Raw genomic sequence first — 17,776 nt, forward strand, 5'->3', positions numbered from 1 at the left:
CAGTGGATGCTGGGTGGCGTTTCGGCCAGATTTTATGTGTAGTTACGCCGGATAATACCGGCATACGGGGGGTGATATTCCAATGAATAATAATAGGATAAGTACGCTGATAGCAACAACGATAGATGTAGGGAAGTCGTAAAAAGATAACGATGAAGTAAACGAACGAAACTTGTAAATATATATGTGAGTATTCCCTTTTGTATCTTATTTCATACAGTTTGTTCTATAACGTTAGGGTATCATGCATAGAGCTTATTCCAAAACAAACATCGATTGCCAGCGGGGTAAATGTTCGATAAATTGTCTAACTTGACTACAGAGTCAAGTAGAATTCGGGAACGACCAAAAAAAACTACTAATTATAGTTATAGAGAATAGGTACATTTTCGAAAAATATTGGTACGTTTTCAGGTATAGTGTACTACCAATGATTTTTCTAACATCGCCATTTTTAAAAATATTGTCAAACGCCTTGAGAGCTTCTGCCACAATTAAAATTCCAAAACGTGCACACCATAAAAAATATCTACATATATGTAATGTTGCTTGAATAGAAATTTTAGTACGGAGCCGGCACTGGCTCAGTATAGGGAAGCGAAATAAAAACGTTCATATTACTTCGACCGGTTTAAGTAGATATACGCTTTTTTATTTACAGATAGCTGCAGCTATTTACAGATAGTTTTTCGTGCTATTCATTTGGAGCGATATAGCCCATTTTCATTGGATGATATTTTTCAGGCCATGCAGCTATTTTCTGGCGCCAGTGATTGTAGGTATTCTGAACGCATTCTGGCTAGCTATACAAAAAGTCACTGGGCACGTCCAGACGCAATTTGACCTCGGAGTTTTCATCCCTTTCACTGCGAAACGTTGTCCATTACAAAAATAAGCGTTACGTCTTTAAATTTAGTGTGCCGAATATCAGCTCGACTTGGGACGTACAGGACCCCATTTAGCCATTCTTCTGTCTATCATTAAAGGTTCAAGTTTTTGTGAAGGTGCTCAAAATATTTCTTAATTGGGGGAAAGCTTTGTGCAGATGGAAAGCCTGGGTGGAAAACTTTCGCTATACGGTAAAGTAAAAAGGGTTATAATTGGAGCACGACACAATAGAGTATTGTTCATGAGCAAAATTTCCGGTGCAATTACAGATGCCTGCGCATCCGTATAATAGTACGAAACCCTTGACTTTAGCTTTCCTTTTTATTGCGGTGAAAGCAATGGGATTACTAAGCCAAATTGAATCTGTTTGAATCCTATTGCACACCCATCATAATTAATTTCTCATTGTCTAATGATATTGAGTAAATAAGAAAAGAGGATTACGTGAAGTACCCTAAGATAAGGTGTTAGTTATAGAATGAGGCCTACCCGTACGAGCATAGTTGTACCACTGGCGACAATTTTCGAATATGTTTGTTACATTTGTTGTTACATACAGTTGTTACATAACTAATTATTATTATTATAAGAAGAAGACTAACTGAATTAAGTTGCGGCAACTTTTGCCATATAATAGAGACGACGATGGAAAGAAAAATACGCATCGCTGTGGCTTGTCATTTGTGTTGTTTTATGTCTTATTCGTATAAAAATTTTTTAAAGAATTGGCGTCTCCTTGAAAACTCACCGACATCCTGATTTTGTGGTTGTTGCTGTCGATGGGCCAAACACTCATCAGGTCGTCGTCGTCGTCATCATCGTCAACATCGTCATTTTTACTGTCCACTATGTTTTCCTTGCCTCCGTTAGTGTTTGCCGTGTCGCCATAATCAGACGCCGACATCGATGCTTCTGTGGCTGATTCTCTTCGTGTTTGTTGAAGATTAATTTCTATCTGATCGTTGCCAGCCGTCGTAGAAGCGGCAAAACCAGCGGTGGCATCAGCAAAATGCAACTTCCTACGACGTTGGCGCGTCTCTGGGCTGCGTCGGTTTCGATGACGCCTCTCCTCTATCGAAAACCCACCTTCACTGTCATCTTTAGCAGTTTTACCATGTCGACCAGGCGTGTTGACATCACTGGGCTCAGCAGAATTCGGCCCGTGCCGAGGCCCGGCGCTTATAAATCGCTGTTTTTGAAATGCTTCAACAACCTTTTCGGTAGACGATTCCAATCCTTCAAAGTCATCTACCACACTGTTGCCCACGCGGCCGTTTCGTTCGACGGCGCGAAACCGACGGCTACTGAAAGTATATGGAGATATATCGTTCCTTTCGAGCAGCAGAAGTTCGTGATCAGTAGATTTCGCTATGTGGCTTATATAGAGGTCAATTGCAAACAGCCCGTATAGCACGGCCACAAGGAGATATATTCGCAAGTGCGATGGCTTGCAGTGGTTTTCTCCACAGCAGGATGACTGCTGCGAACAGATCGATTTAGTGGCTCCCGAAATTGTAATATCCTGCAGGGATAACCTTTGTCGCTCGTCTTGGCCCCTTGCCAGTACCGCATCTGGAGCAACCATTTTCCCTGTGATCTACAATTGAGCCCTATACATGCACAAATACACGTACAATAATAATAATCGTCTTATTTAATCGTCATTCACGTTCACCTTATTCACTACAACGGATACAATGTATTTAAACTAAAAAAAAAATCTTAATCCAGTTAGCCTGTCAACACTGTCTAATCTGTGCATCACTGAAGCATCGAGGACAACAGGAAACACGTGTTTATGTCAATTCCTCATATCTGATAGCACATTCATAGATATTCTAATCATTCAAAGGTGTCGAATCGACTTCGTATGTATTTGTGAACCACTTTATCGTGTTATATACTAGAAAATATGAACGCATAACGACTTTGGTCGAAATCCACAGAGTAGAGCACACCTTAGCGCCATATAGATGCCAATTGACGTAGACCCCCGTCCACCTCTGATTCAACTCTAACGCGCGACAGCACTCACAAGTCTCGCTCCGAAGCGAGATCGGACGCATTTCCCTTTCCTTCAATGATGTGAGGGTAATAGGAAAGATTCTGAAGTATCCCTTCTCCTATCTGAGCTATCTTCAGACTAAGTATATTCTCGTTTCTGACAGAGAGATATTCGTCCATAGACACAATGGCTCTGAGGTGTATTTCACACTGAAAAATACACATAACGTAGCGATATATACAAGTATACTATTCCAGTTTATATCTACATAATTAAATAAACAGTAATGTTGATATATAATTTAATATGTTGATGCGGGATTAAAAGCGTAGATTACTTTATATATCTAACAGTATTAAATTGTATTATTTAATTATTTTCGGTTATATACCATTTCCAGTATATGGATTCGACAAATGTGGTCTGAAATTTGTTGCGAGATGTGTCGCGTGTGCCAAGCCTACGTACTTATTAAGAAGGTCCGAAATTTTCTGACTTCAAAATTTTACATAGATAATATGTGTTGGGATATGTGCCACGGATACACAGAATGTTAACAGGACAACCCTAGAATATCTGCAGTTCCAGCGATAAACCCTTGTGTCTTAGTTGTACAAAGCAATACTTCATTATATCGTACATTACCTGAGGCTTATCTTCATTAATAATGAAAAAAAGCTCTACGTTAAATGATTTGTTCATATAATTTGTGTAAAATTAAAGAAGATTATACCTTTGCACATTGCCAGCGTCTTCTTGGATCTAGGATATACACAGAATATTTAAATAGCTATATAAGTGTAACTTTTTTAATTAGAGTGGGTTTTGCTGAAAGGCCAGTAAGCACTTCATGTATACTCAGCCATTTCGGCGTTTGTTGTTCTGATTGTAATAAAATCTGACCGTGAAGTATATTGCAACTACTGCTACTATTGCGGTGCGAGAAAGCATATTGTAGCTATTAGATTGTGTCGAGTCATTTTAGGACTAGGCAATGGGTTCTAAAACATTTCAGAGAATCTGAAGAAGAGTGGCCCATTTCATCTGGCGAGACGATAGCATCTGTTTTACTCAATTAAACTTGATATGCCCATAAAGCAGAATCGTTATCGGATAGAGATCCGTTGCCAAGCATTTTCTTTCGACTGCCTTATTATAAACTGGAAGACGGACTTGGCAGACATGCTCGGTAGCTGTGGCATGTCAGATGCTTAGGCAAATCTTCAGAGTGGCGCCATGACATTTTCAAGGGGTACTGCCACTGCGTTGTACGTATTTCACTATGCAGTATTCAAAAGCAAAAACATATTAAAGCGCACAGGTTCTCTTATCTATCTTCAAGCTGAAAGAAAGATACGATTGTAATTCACAATAGGAATCGCTATGAGATATGGGCCATCAGCATATGAAACGTTAGCGAATTGATGAACGTTAAACAGCTGAAATTTTGTGGGGTTAACCGTTATGAACAAACCTCTATATGGATATAGTACATGTCAGCTTGTCAATTGAATTAGTATTCGATCTCACGAATTCATTTATTCAAGATGAGCTTTTTTTTCCAACCAAAATTGCCGGGGAGGAAAATACGTTAAGCGCTGACTATTAGTTACGTATCTCGCTGTTAATTTATACATTTAACAGATATAAGGGACCTTTATTCGGAGTGAGACTTTTCTGTTCGTGCGATTTAGATGCGTTCAATCGTGCACAATCCAGATTCTCGATGGCGACAGGTTTCTTGGCAGTGTTTGTTTTTTGCGTAGCCAAAATGTCACATAATGTTAATTTGGTGATTGTCTGAAACAATAATTTGGTCCATTTTTAGCTTTGTCTTAGTGATTGTTCGGCCAAATTCCTCACACGATTTACTTCCGGTTAAGTATTTGTTTGTCTCCTATAGCCCAGTTCGAATAAGTGCCACAAACGAGAATATTCCGAGGATTGGTGTCCGCACATCAGGCGTCACTATGGTAGCGTAGCGAGTTACGTGTGTTACAACGACACATTGTGATTCAGGTTCGAACCCGGGAATAGACAGACTTTGTTTCTTTTCTAATTGACGACGATGGGCTCTGAGGGTTCTCATCTTAGATGTGTGTGTAAGCCACTAATCTGTCGAAACTGCGAATAGAGCCGGACTGCGTCTTTCTATTACTTAACGAGCCCGAGAAATCGAGGAATAATGGTCTATTGCATAAAAGTGGACAGCTACGGAAGGAGCTTTAATTTGTCGCACGATTCCTGCTGACATCTAAGCTGAAAAGGGTGGCTTTTTGAGGTACGACACGATGGTTGACGGTTGGACAATAGAGCTCTTGATATGTCCTTTGGGTGTACGATGTGTGAAGATGTTAGATGATTACTATAGAAATTTAGTCTATCATTCACAAAGGTGATTGTCCTTTATTTCGGTGCACATATGTACTCCTGACGACAATGGTTTTGGCGACATTCTGTTAGCTAGGGCTATTTCACATCCACTAATATATCGTATGTTCGGTTTGCATAAAACTGAAGGGATTCTTGCTTGTTATTAAAATTTAGCTAGACAAACAGTAGCACGCACGATCCAGATAATCGAGTTTTTGCACTATGTATAAATACAAGGTCTGTTTATAAAGTCGTATTTACCTCAACAACGGTATAGTTTGAGATAAAAAAAAAAACACGAAAGCATAAATCATCAGTAATTCTAAAGTTCATCTATCATTACGTTCTCGATTTGTTATTAATTCTTTGTTATTGTTTTTAATTTTTCAACATATATTTTTGGAAAGAGTCCCCTGAAACATATTTTACTGAAGAGATCTCTTAAATAGAAGTTCTACTTTTTTTTTAATGTTCTTCAACGTATCTAATATTTTTAACAGTTTGGCCAATGATTAATAATAATTGTTTCGAAACATTTTCATTACATAACTGTTACTTTGTAAATTTAAAAAGGCACTAGTAATGCGTAGTAAAATACGTTCTGGAGTTTCGCAGGTTGTAATAAATTTGAAAACCTTCGAAGCGGTTGCTTGAATTAAGATATCTATCGGTTGGAATCGTTTTTAGCCCCATTATCCGTAAAGAAGAAGACAAGTCTCGAATCAAACTGTGATTGCTTAGTGAGCCGCGTGCGAACCTCAAAATAAGTTTTGTCGGATAAGAATATACGAGTTCACTAGTATATAAACCTTGGGCCTTTCCGGCAGACATTTTTTCTTACATCTTATTATTTCCTCACTATGTGCTAAAAAACCAAGCAGGTTTTTTTCCAGGATATATATGCTCGCATATTTCTGTTGGCATATTCTAATAAAATTATTGAGAGTTATTGCTGTTACTATGTAGCAGTTTTTTTTTTTTGCAGGAAGTAAACTTTAGCGTGCATATTCATCTGCTTAGTACTTTCCGACGCTTACAGACAATGATAGTAAAAAGTTAAATGTAATATAAGTATAAAATAAAATTAAAAAAAATAAATAAAAAATAAACATCACTCATATTATGGCTTTCATTTTCATCCTTTATTTTAAATTGTAAAGTACCTTACCTTCTACTGAATGCTTATCCTGAAGAGCAACATTAACAGGATAATGTACTGCGCCATCCAGAAATTTACTTTGGACATTCTTCTGCAATTTTTTTAAGTTTTGCCAGTGCATGGTAGTAAGCTATATGACAGCGCTCGAAATACGCTTCCATACGTCGTGTAATTAATTAATTGGCTAATTAAAATACTAATAACAGTCAATAGACTACGCAACAAACTTGATAATTTGTTTTATTTAGTTAATCTTTATCTGTTAAGTTTTTAGACAAGGCCATTCTATTTCACTCATCGTCAAAACACACTCACTCATAAAATGCTCCAACACGCTGTCCTATATAAGCCTAAGTAGATCGCGTAAGAGAGGTAAGCCTTTTTATTCCTCTAGGAGCAAACAGCTTCTCCTAGAAAATAATAGCGCTGAGATATAAAACTGCGACAGGAAATCTAATTAGTTGTCTCACTAAATGAGAGTTTTAAAAAATAAATATATTCATGTATGGTTCTTTTCCACAAAATATTGGCTTTCTCCATATAACCCCGCTCCTCCTTATAGAATTCGCTATGGATTGAAAATCCACCAGCAAATATTCTTAACGCAACATTTGAAAAAATATCTAATGCATTATATATATATATATATATATATATATATATATGCATTTATTATTCGTCGTTGCTTTCCACGACCTTTTCCGATTTCTTCTTCTTCTGGCTAAAGGTCTTCAGCTTCGACGTTGCAGAACTCGTCTAGCCAGTCTTCAAAGCCTCCTTTGCTATCTTATATATGATACTTTTACGAATTTTATGTATTCGAAAGTATAATCCGTCAGCACAACAACTGCAAAAGAACCGCCCACTGAGGATCTTGCAATGGAGCTTTAACGAACTTCACAATAAATAGCCCGACGTTGTCGCAAATAGCGGCGACTTTACCTTATCTATTGGATCCTTTCCGTTATATAAACTTTGTTCAGCAGACGCAACTAGACCGTTTGTTCTTCTCACGCATTTGCAGGTGCATAAGACCTTTGCAGTTGACTAAATGCAAGTCATGTTTTTCTTTAAGATGAACATTTTTACGTCGGGCCTAGAAGCATCTCTTTTTCTAATTCACACCGACACGGAGCGACTATTTTTCGCCACCCTTATGCATTCTGTCCAGAAAACCATGATTATAGCTGTATGTTAACCAGCGCCAGGCAAGATGTTACGGATCATTAAGAAACTGTGTTTTCTTGTACACTTTAGGTATTTTGCTTTTTATAATTTTTATAAAGTTTTTATAAGATATATATGAAGTTTTTAATAGGATTGCATCCATTCTAGATGTTTGATATTGGATTAGTACTCGTAGGTTATCTTCTTCGCCAATTACAGATTGAACTAGTACATTCTTCAAGTTATAAATCGTATCAGTGAAGTTACAAGATGTCCAAGTGGATAATCAGCGGCTTAATGGGTGGGAGAAGCACCCTTGATCAGTATACAGTAGTAAAGAGGTAAGCGAAAAGAAAAAGGGAACGTCAAAAACCGCCCGTGCTTACACAACGAATTAATACTAGTGAATTTTGTAGATAGCAGGATAGATTCGATACCGCAACCACATACATCGTGAAAAGCTTCGAACTAATAAAAATAGTCTTTTTCTGTTTCTTCTTGATACTGTGTAGACGCACTCCTTTCTTCCCTATAAAATTGTTTCGCTTAATCGAAATTATATATTTTTTTTGTAGTTCATTGTTTTTTTTTCTAATTAAATTCCTTTGAAACGGTAGTATCCACGTGCTCATCATGAAAGCTTCTCGTCTATAGCGACGGTATGGTTAAAGCAAGTTCTTTGCTAGCAATAGTTATGTAAATACCTCTAGAGTATATTCCGGAAATGATTTGTAAAGTGCCCATGTTATGTTTTTATCTCCCTAATGTTTTTATCATAATTTCACAATAAATGCTTAAACGAACTCTATACTAAACCAAGAAGTTACTTTAGATTAGGCTAACCCGTTTCTCTGATATACTGACGCCACTTTCTGCGTAATCGATTCGTTCGATATCCCAATTTGACTTCAGCGGTCTAGGTTTGTTGTTTCACTAGAACTTTTCTCGGCTTTTATTTTCACCAGTTGCAAAGCAGAAACTTTGTTACTAATCTAAAGTTGCGTTAATTTTCACTACTATATGAGTTTTTTTTTGCTTCAAAATTCGTTATTTTCCGATGAAACTGTCAGTTCATAGTTGTTTATAGCCAATGATTCTATGTAAATATTTGTTCCGCCAAATTTAGTCTGCTAATGTATTATTGAAGATTTGCACCCGCTAAATGCCTCTGAACAGCCTAATACAAGTGTAGAAGCAGTTCGTCTAAAGTGCTAAATATCACTGAAAGTGTGTTTAAAGATAGCATACTAAAAATGGGAGCTTCCATTTTTTTTCTGAAGCTGAAATGAGAGTCTGTATATCAAGACGCGATTTTTTTTGCATTTAATGGATCCGCTTTAATGTACGTTGGCCTGCTAAATGTATCTATTAAGAAGCTACATTTTTACTGTACTATTCCAAAAAATATACCCGAAATGAATACGTGCTCTCGCGAAAATATGAATAGCATACTAAAATTAGAAGTTTGTTAGACCCTGGGATCTACTAAAGTAGGAATCGGAAGGCAAAGAAGCGTCCTTCGAGCAGAATATATACCAAAATACTCTTCACGATTAGCGCTGATTGCTTATCATTGTCTTACGGAGTGTTACGCTTCACACAGTAATCTTTTTGAATTATACACCTATGTAGCACCTTCGCAATGCTACAATTTCCTATTTCATTTAATTTCGCATCCGCCTAAATACTAAACCAATTATGCGATTTTTAAGCACAGAAATATTACGTGATCACCAATTACCAAAAGAAGAAAAACAGAAACCCTGTTGCACTGTCTTAGTCTTGAGACATCGTGAATTAGATTGATTTTAATAACATAGGGTAGCTACGTAGGGGTGGCCGCCTGTGGAGTTCGACTAGAAATTGCTACCGATGCAAAGACGAGTATCGTGGTGATATGTGTAATACTAATTAATGAGTGGATTAACTACGTGTTTCAAAAAGAATAAACCTGCGCGTATCTGCATCTTCAGAAGACTAGACTAAAAAAGGGAAGTGATTTAGCCATTTCGCTGAAATGGTATTCGCTGCATAGGTTTTCGAGTATGTCTTTTTCCTGGTTCTCTGAAAAAAGTTGAATTTTTCTGCTACTTCTACTCTTTCTACCCGGAAATTCTGTATCAGTTAAAGATTCATCACTTGAAAGCAGCTCGTGAGCTTTAGCTGCACGTGTCAGTAATACAAAGTTCAGTAAACTTACATGCTATATTAAATAGCATAGTAAACAAGCGTCCAAGATCGAAAACCCTTTTAATTTTCCTAATTAGCCGCAGATAAACCCCCCGCAGAATGCTCACTAACTTATATTGCGCCTTGAGGAAACCCGGAGGTAACTGTAGAGTTAGGCGTTTTTCGCAACAAAGTAAGAAAGCTTATTTCACTTAATGACAATCGCACAAGTTTATTGATCATCATCATCATAGTCAGATATTCCATTATATTACTATTTCTACCTACGTGTTCATTTATTATTGTATGGGTTATATGTACATCAGATTAAATATTTCACAAGTTTTTGAGGCATCTTGAGAGACAACTTCCATTATGGTCATTACGATAATTACTGTAAGTGTGCAATTTCTCTAAAGAAATTAATCGCCATAGGAAACCTCCCCCAACACGCACATTTACAGGTACTGCGTAAACGAAATGGCGCTGTTACTTTTAGATGTACACTTTCTCAATCTAGGAAGGTAATTCAGGCACTTCTACATCAAATGGAATAAGGAAAAATCCCACCAATAAAGTTTATGGTAGCCTACTAGATACACATATGGATTGCACATTTCACTGCCTATCTGATCACTATGCTTGATTTGATCCTGCTAATCACTGTGTGCTAATACTTTTATGCAAAAAAAAAAACTATCCAGACCTTAAATCAATCAGGTGTTACAATAGATAACATCAAAATTTTCTATTTAATTTAGCCTGCAAGGTACGCTAGCGATACCCTTACGATAAAAAATGATAAAACTAACACTTGTGCACTTGACACATTGAGGCAATCTCTTTTACCATTTACATTATAACTATTGTCGACGCCATTGTCGCATGCTTGTCTCTATCGGAACAACAACTGCTTTTTGACTACTAGCGAATTAATCACAGTAGCGAACGATCATTATTATACCATTGCTCCAATTATGACTATGACAAAAACATTTGTCAACCAAATATGTTCTTAGAAAATCATAGGGTACTTAGGAAATCAAGGGACCGTAGACGTACCATTATAGCTAAGATATTAACAGTTACGTTAATTATTATATCAATTTTGCCCTACACGGTACTGATGACTGCATAAAATGGGGCGTAACTTATTAACGAGGCGCGTTCCGTTACAAGTAAACTTCTCTCGCAACAGCGATTTTGCGTTTCTCACTCATTGCATTCGAAGCGTTCAAAAGCGATTCTAGTCAGAAAATAAACCGAAAAGGTTGGTGTGCGTGTAACGATTTTTTATCGGCGTTATTATTAGTAAACACTTTCGTCGGTAAACGCATCGTCAGAATGAACTTTACGGAAGTTGGATTTTTATAGCGTCATCATTCCGAATGAGTCCTCTATGTTGTCATAATGATGTCCTCTATGTCAACCTCCCATTTATTTTGCCATCTCTGATCCTTTCTAGTTCGCATTACATGAACATTAGCTGTACGAAAGGCGTTTCATGATTTTCTCAGGTTTGTTCAAATGCAGTGCATCTCGTAATGCGAGGATCATCATCTTCAACGACAGCTTTCCATCTAGCCTGACAACGCTAAAAAAAAGGTTCAGCCTGCCATATTTATTTTTTTTTCTTCTTTTTTTTTTTAAAGGAAAAATTAAGAACATACCTGCATCAGCACAATAACAAATTATCTAACTGTCAGTTAAATAGTCACCATGCTACTTCACCTGCTATGATCATGATTTCAACTTAGAAATAACTCTCTAAAATACTATAATGATTGTTAATTGAAGTAACGTGCGTTTCTTCTGTCTTAACAATCAAAGTACGCCCCGGTTCACTGTACGAGCTGTCGCTTTCTAAGTGACTAAATGTTCATTTTTTTTTGGGGCAAGTCCGCTGTTAAGACATATGAGATTAATTAGGTTTCTCGTTGTATTTTTTCGGATATGTCACCCAGCTATCGCTAAGGTACGACGGCAACCGCTATACACATTCTAGGATAATTCTGTATGCTTACGCCTTTATTTTTGCTCACTTTTCCTATTGTGATTGACGGAAATGTTTTCATCATTGAGGACATCACGGCGCAACATTGTGAGCCAAGCCCTTGTAGTACTGCCTCAGAGCTCAAAGGCCGTTCATAGCCCTATTATGTAATGCAGCCAGAAAATCCTATTTATGTTTTTACCTATAGTTTTTACAGCGGTCGAAAAAAAAACGTTGCCATCTGGGTACTAAGTTAAGGATGGTAGCAAAATGGCGGCCTGGTGACTACTAGCGGATGGATTTGTCAGTCAGACCCGAGCCTTACATTGAACATTGCCTTGCGATATTGTGGCTGCTCCTGCTTTTGATAAGGTGATAAAAAGGAATCAACGTGTGTAGAGCAAAGTAAAAATGGTACTGATGAACGCAAAGGCAAGAGAGCAGGCTTTGGCCTGATCCACCACAGGCCGTTGAGCAGAGTTGATCTCGTTTAGTTCCTCTTCGACTGAAAAGCATAAGGGTAATGGTATTAGGCAGCGTGTTTGTACGAAAAATACATCATTTAATCAGTCGAATCAGAAACAAATGTCGACCTCAATATAATAGTGAGATGGCGTTCGTTTCACTTACGGGTCTTGCATGGCTTATAAAAGGTGCGAATAAGCTTTAAGCCTGTCGGCGTTTGCTTTCGTACACTGCCGAGTCCAATTAGATTGCCAAATTCGATGTGCCACCTAAAATATTCAGCCATAAAAGATGTAGACGAGTCAAACAGGAATGGCAAAGGAAAAACTGTGTCCAGATTCGTCGGTGACGGAACTGCGAGCAAAGCCATGTTGGATTTACTTGCTTTTAAGCATAAGCGCTTTTACATAAAGCTATTATATATATATATATATATATATATATATATATATATATATATATATGGCTTCTAAAGAGCCTGACCATTTTAGTGAAATGTTTAGAAACGTTCTGATTTTGTTTGCACTATATAGCCACCTACCGATGAGCTTCCGATCCAAAGAAGTGTACCGTCATCTGCGTACATTGTCCACCGAGAATGTCACGCTCCGATTGCCGATCAGACTGTATATAATTAAACGGAAATTAAAAAAATGAAAAAGTAGAGACAGAGCAAGAATGCGAGGTAAAACATTATGCATATAAAGTAAAAGTTTTGTTGCAATATATTACGAAACTTTGCCTTTCATGTACCTGAATAACCCAGTCGGTTGCGCTCAGAAGTTCCCGCATGTGCGACATAAATTGTCCTGAAGTGAAACCCGGAAATTTACGTACGCTCACATGACGGATTAAGTGGATATCTGGCTTAAGATTAGCGCAACCAAGTTTCTGGCCCGCGCCCTCTTTCCCAAAGATGACTATCGAACGACCAAGGACTGTGGAAATAATCAATTCGGACAATGTTATCAGTAGATATATATATATATATAAATATCAATATGATTTCGCTGAAGACTCACAAAACTGTTCCCTGACAAAGTTTCTACCAAGAAGCAAAAATTTATTATAGTCAGTTTGGTAGCATGTCTAAACTCCAATCCTAAATTCCAATACTGCGACCTTAATTAAGAGCTCCTATGAACCTTGCAAATTATATGTGTAGAATAAATCTGAGCAAATTTGGTGGCCTATTACTTACTGGTATAAGTAATGTCAAAAAAAGTCATGCATTTCAAACAAATGGTTGACGCCATTGTTGTAAAGGAAACCAATTATTTCAGTTAAGGATTTGTCACTTAACATAGCTGACAATTTCATTAGACTCAGATGACTGAGAAAAACGCAAAACAAGGTTGTCCATTGATTTGCCCATTATTGCTCATTCGAATAACGACTCGTGGAGCGGCATTTGCGTTTGCAGCCCAACGGGCCGTTAAAATCCTTCGCGGGAGTTCAGCGTACCCGAATAGTTTCCAACAAGTGGCAGGTTGGGATCGATAAAAACAGCCCGTCGTCCTTGGCCAACTTCTAGGTGGCCATGTTTCCCCGTCAAATCCCCCATTTCGCAACGTAAAGGGTTTGATGGATTACAATCGGCTTTGTAACCGTCCGATGAAGCAATCGCTAGATAAGGGTTCCACCTAAAAGAAAAAGTACATAGTCATTTCAAAGCATTATTTTCTTTTAAAGAAAGTTCATTTCAAGAAATCATAGTTATTAAACAAATAGAGTGTTCATCATAGTTGGCTATACGTTGGCTTCAGGCATACGCAAGGAGAACTTACGTGAATTTCCTTTACTGATAACGACGTTAATTACCTATATCCAGCAGCGATGCATCGCACATTTTCATTGGGTTCAACGGCGTCATGTCCAACCTGGTTGACGTACACAGCCCACTCGTGGCCACGTGTAAGGTTTCTGTCATATTTTCCAGGATACCTGGGATGCAAAAGTGCCGAATCATCAAACGAAATATCCAGTTACTCAGTTGTTCATAAATTTACTCAGGTTCAGCTTACGATGACCAAACAAAAATATCCCACAAAATAGATATAATTAAAATGCAAAGACTATCCACATATTACTATCGTATAGGCTCAATCAGTTAACCTAAGGTCAACTTCGATGAACGTTTCGCTGCTCGAGCCATCCTTGTATTCGAGCTGTCGAAGTCGCACGAAACCCTGAACAGCGCTCTGCAAATTAGAGTCAACGTTCATATCGTTTAAAACAGGTTAGGTAAAATCTACATGGAACATATGAACGCTTGCTAGTAACCGTCGAGTATGTGTTTTGCATCGGCGTTTACCGTCGACGTTAACAGAGTTTGTACAAAGCTAACGCCTTGGCTGAAATAATAGTATGTGTGTAATAAGGGGTGGGTAATAATTGTAAGCTTGTCCTAGTTGCACATCTTTCTATTATACTCGTGTTACTTTTGCTGCAAAAAATAGTACTATCATTAGTATCCTACGAAGCTGTAGCTAAAAAATGCATGCATAGAGAGAAGATTTGGAAAGATTTCTTCGATGAAGATTATTTACTTTGGGATCGTCGAAGCTAGCGACAGCAATAAGTTCTCGACCATCTTCACGGCGAATTTCCGGTAGAATAGTCCCGCACGCCCAACGCTGGTTACGTTCTCTTAAGTGAATGACCACGGAGCGGCCAATCACTGAGTTCCTATATGCATGGATAAAAACAGTGATAACGATAAACCGCAAACGCTAACACGACTTATCTGACCATTAGATGTAAACAAACTCGACGTTAGTGAAGGACTTTCGTCGGAATCGGTTCTCTGCGTTAGGAAGGTTAAGTAGATTTTGTTTGTTACGATAATGGTGATTAGTTAATCTAGTGTCGTTTGAATCAGTTACGATGTTTGTAGGTATTTCCAGATATACCTTCCGTAGAGCTGGAGATTACTATCAAGGAGGGAACTCTGCTCAATATCCTTGTCGTCAAGCGTGCCATATTTGCCTGACAAATCTCCCACCTAAAACAAGTTGGCAAAGATATTATTACGGCTATTTAATAGTCAGTAGACCAATCACTGTAAAGATAAAGTCTAACAACTCTATATATATATATATACATAAACGCTATTTTGATAACAAATACTAGATACTTTGTTTCTGCATATACGATCAAGCACACAAATAGCAAATGTTTAGCTTTACGGGTTATTATTAACGCACTTGTGGGGAAAGCAATGGGAGTTGCGCGAATAAGTTAAGATCGTGGAATAAAATTTAGCATTTGACGACTTTCTGGCTATATGTACTATACCTCGTATTGATCGACGGAACCAACTGCAGGAGCGGGTACGAAGCCGGTATCAAGCCCATACGGATTGAAGTGACCTCGGACAGAATCATCGTTGCATGGAAACGCTGCAATTGATCGAAGTATTGGCTTGCGTTCCGTTTTTAAGATTCCGACTGACGGTATTGTTCATAACGTGCCATGCTCGACTAGTATATGACGCACATAGATAAAACTATCTGCAGGCATTAGCTTTTGCTTTAGACTAATATAGGCGATTCAATTTAAACCAGGCAAAGCTCTTCATAACGCAATCATCGGCTCGATAGCAGATACTGAAAAACAAAAAATAGTTGTACGTACATTTCTCCATTGGTACAGGCAACTGATGGATGTGATAACCAGAAGCATAGCGCTCGAGTCCGGTCAGGTCCACGTGAACCTAAAATATAGAAAAAAAAATAGCTTAAAATCTGAAAATGATCATTTATTTGGTAATCAACAACAGGGCAGACTGACTAAGTACAAGATGACATAAGCTAGGCTCGGTATTTTTTTTTTATAATAATAATATTCTAAACGTAAACAAGGGTCCTCTGGTATAAGTTTGGGTACTTAATTCTGTCGGTTTTGTTCCTTACCTCGGCAAGATCAAATTCGGACTCCTGCTTGAAGACAATTGTACCAGACACATTCGACGGAATACCGGCCCCATACGACCAACGACGAACGGCTGCTATCAATGGATGTGTAGGCATAATCGTAGTGCATGCGAGCCGATCACCTCTATGTGGTGGTGCATGATCATCATGAACTACCAAGGATCTATGTGCAATGTATTATATACATATGTTAAGAGACAATATGTAAAATGTTGCACTTTTACAATAACTACTTCTCAGTCATCTCGATCGAATTGTTCTAATTGGAAATAACGCGTGGAATCACTATGGCATTGAAGATTGTTGTCTAACTTAGTGACGTTTTACTGTCAATTTTCAAGTAAGTATAAGTTTCACATCAAGCTTGACTTGAGTTTGTAGTTTAACGGCTGGACTCACTGGAGTTTTGTGAGGCCCACATACATTCTGCAACCGAATGTTTGTCGAAACAATTACAAAAAAAAATTTTGCTAAAAAATCGCTTACCGATGCAGAACACTGTGAGGCCCAGACAAGGGCAAGTTTACGTCTGTGTAGTAGAATTTGTTAAGAATGGCTCCACGCTTGGCGGCAACTGAAATTCGAATACCCGCTTTGGAAGTGAGGTCGCCGACAGCACAACGTAGCGCATTGCCTGGATGACATACCTGTATATTGAAGTTATCTCTATTATTTCGGTTCCTCTTGATTAACCTAAATTCGCGAGCTTTCATTGTATTACATAAAACTTATTATCATTGTATTACTAACTTTACCAGCCTGGTATCGCTTCCTATTTTTCCTATCGCACCTATTTCTTCATTTAACGAAATCACAAAAATCAATTATATATATAGCTGAATGGCAGTGCCAACAATGGTCTGTGGTTACACATGCGCCAATTGACCTTTTCGCGCTGCTTCCGAACTCCGACATCGAAGGGATTATAGTCCTTCCCAGCACTTTCACATCTGCAAAAAGGGCATTACAAATATTGTATGTAGCAACCGTGATATAGTAATAGTAATAATAAATTCCAAGTACCTATCATACAGGGTGTCTTGTGATGTATACGCATTGTAGCTCCAAAAGCTTATTTGTGCCTCCTATGATGCAAGATTCGTTTTCGTTTTACCCTTTTCGGATACTCAAAGGTCGGCTTAGACTTCCTACTCAAAGAAAGAAACTAACCCAGTTCCTGTACCATAGGATCTGCTTATTTTCGTCTACAAACCGTATAATTTTCTACCAACCTATATAGGTACGCTTACGGGAGCTAATAGAATGTATCAATTAAGCCATTATCCGCCATAATCTTTATTAGTTTCTAAATTTCCTATAGCCTTTTTGAGATTCGGTAGAATATATAGGATTAATTTTATAAATTAACAAACCGCTTTGTCCAGTTGTAGAAATCTCTGCCTGGCGGATCTAAGTGAATATCGAAGCGGTGGCCTTCTGTGCTATTCGCCGTGCCGTCAGCATAGGTTAGCTCTGCCAGCACAGTGGTTTCTGCCCATGGATTATTTATCTGTAGATAAGAAATATACAATATGTTAGATAGTACTGAATAATTTGGAAGCTGCTTCTTCGAGAATGACGCTTAATCAGTTTCGGTTGAATTCTAGTCGCAAATTCAATGT

The 17,776-nt window shown here is 38.0% G+C and overlaps 2 protein-coding genes across 6 annotated transcripts in view; both read right to left on the reverse strand.

Annotated features, from left to right (window-relative positions):
- Nucleotides 1–2,946, reverse strand: part of LOC111254013 (uncharacterized) — a 213,462-nt gene extending 210,516 nt beyond the window's left edge. Inside the window, exons 1-2 of one of the 4 annotated variants that reach the window (XM_086975599.1) lie at nt 2,847–2,946; nt 1,637–2,498 (exon numbers count right to left, since the gene is read on the reverse strand). In XM_086975599.1, coding sequence (XP_086831725.1) covers nt 1,637–2,473 — 837 coding nt within the window. In that variant the 5' untranslated portion in view covers nt 2,474–2,498; nt 2,847–2,946. Of the gene's footprint in view, nt 1–1,636 lie in introns of all 4 variants that reach the window. The other 3 variants (XM_086975601.1, XM_086975600.1, XM_086975602.1) reach the window with 3 other exon arrangements.
- Nucleotides 2,947–9,964: 7,018 nt separating this feature from the next.
- Rsod (superoxide dismutase family protein Rsod) overlaps nt 9,965–17,776 on the reverse strand; it is an 85,566-nt gene continuing 77,754 nt past the window's right edge. For both annotated transcript variants that reach the window (XM_022815005.2, XM_086974053.1), the window contains exons 14-28: nt 17,528–17,664; nt 17,041–17,104; nt 16,641–16,801; nt 16,134–16,317; nt 15,856–15,934; nt 15,517–15,620; nt 15,132–15,223; nt 14,769–14,907; nt 14,335–14,420; nt 14,041–14,163; nt 13,684–13,862; nt 12,973–13,157; nt 12,761–12,843; nt 12,385–12,488; nt 9,965–12,259 (exon numbers count right to left, since the gene is read on the reverse strand). In XM_022815005.2, coding sequence (XP_022670740.1) covers nt 12,141–12,259; nt 12,385–12,488; nt 12,761–12,843; nt 12,973–13,157; nt 13,684–13,862; nt 14,041–14,163; nt 14,335–14,420; nt 14,769–14,907; nt 15,132–15,223; nt 15,517–15,620; nt 15,856–15,934; nt 16,134–16,317; nt 16,641–16,801; nt 17,041–17,104; nt 17,528–17,664 — 1,839 coding nt within the window. In that variant the 3' untranslated portion in view covers nt 9,965–12,140. The remainder of the gene's footprint in view (nt 12,260–12,384; nt 12,489–12,760; nt 12,844–12,972; nt 13,158–13,683; nt 13,863–14,040; nt 14,164–14,334; nt 14,421–14,768; nt 14,908–15,131; nt 15,224–15,516; nt 15,621–15,855; nt 15,935–16,133; nt 16,318–16,640; nt 16,802–17,040; nt 17,105–17,527; nt 17,665–17,776) is intronic.

This window comes from Varroa destructor, unplaced genomic scaffold, assembly GCF_002443255.2.
Source record: "Varroa destructor unplaced genomic scaffold, Vdes_3.0 BEIS01000007.1, whole genome shotgun sequence".
Taxonomy (NCBI): Eukaryota; Metazoa; Arthropoda; class Arachnida; order Mesostigmata; family Varroidae; genus Varroa; species Varroa destructor.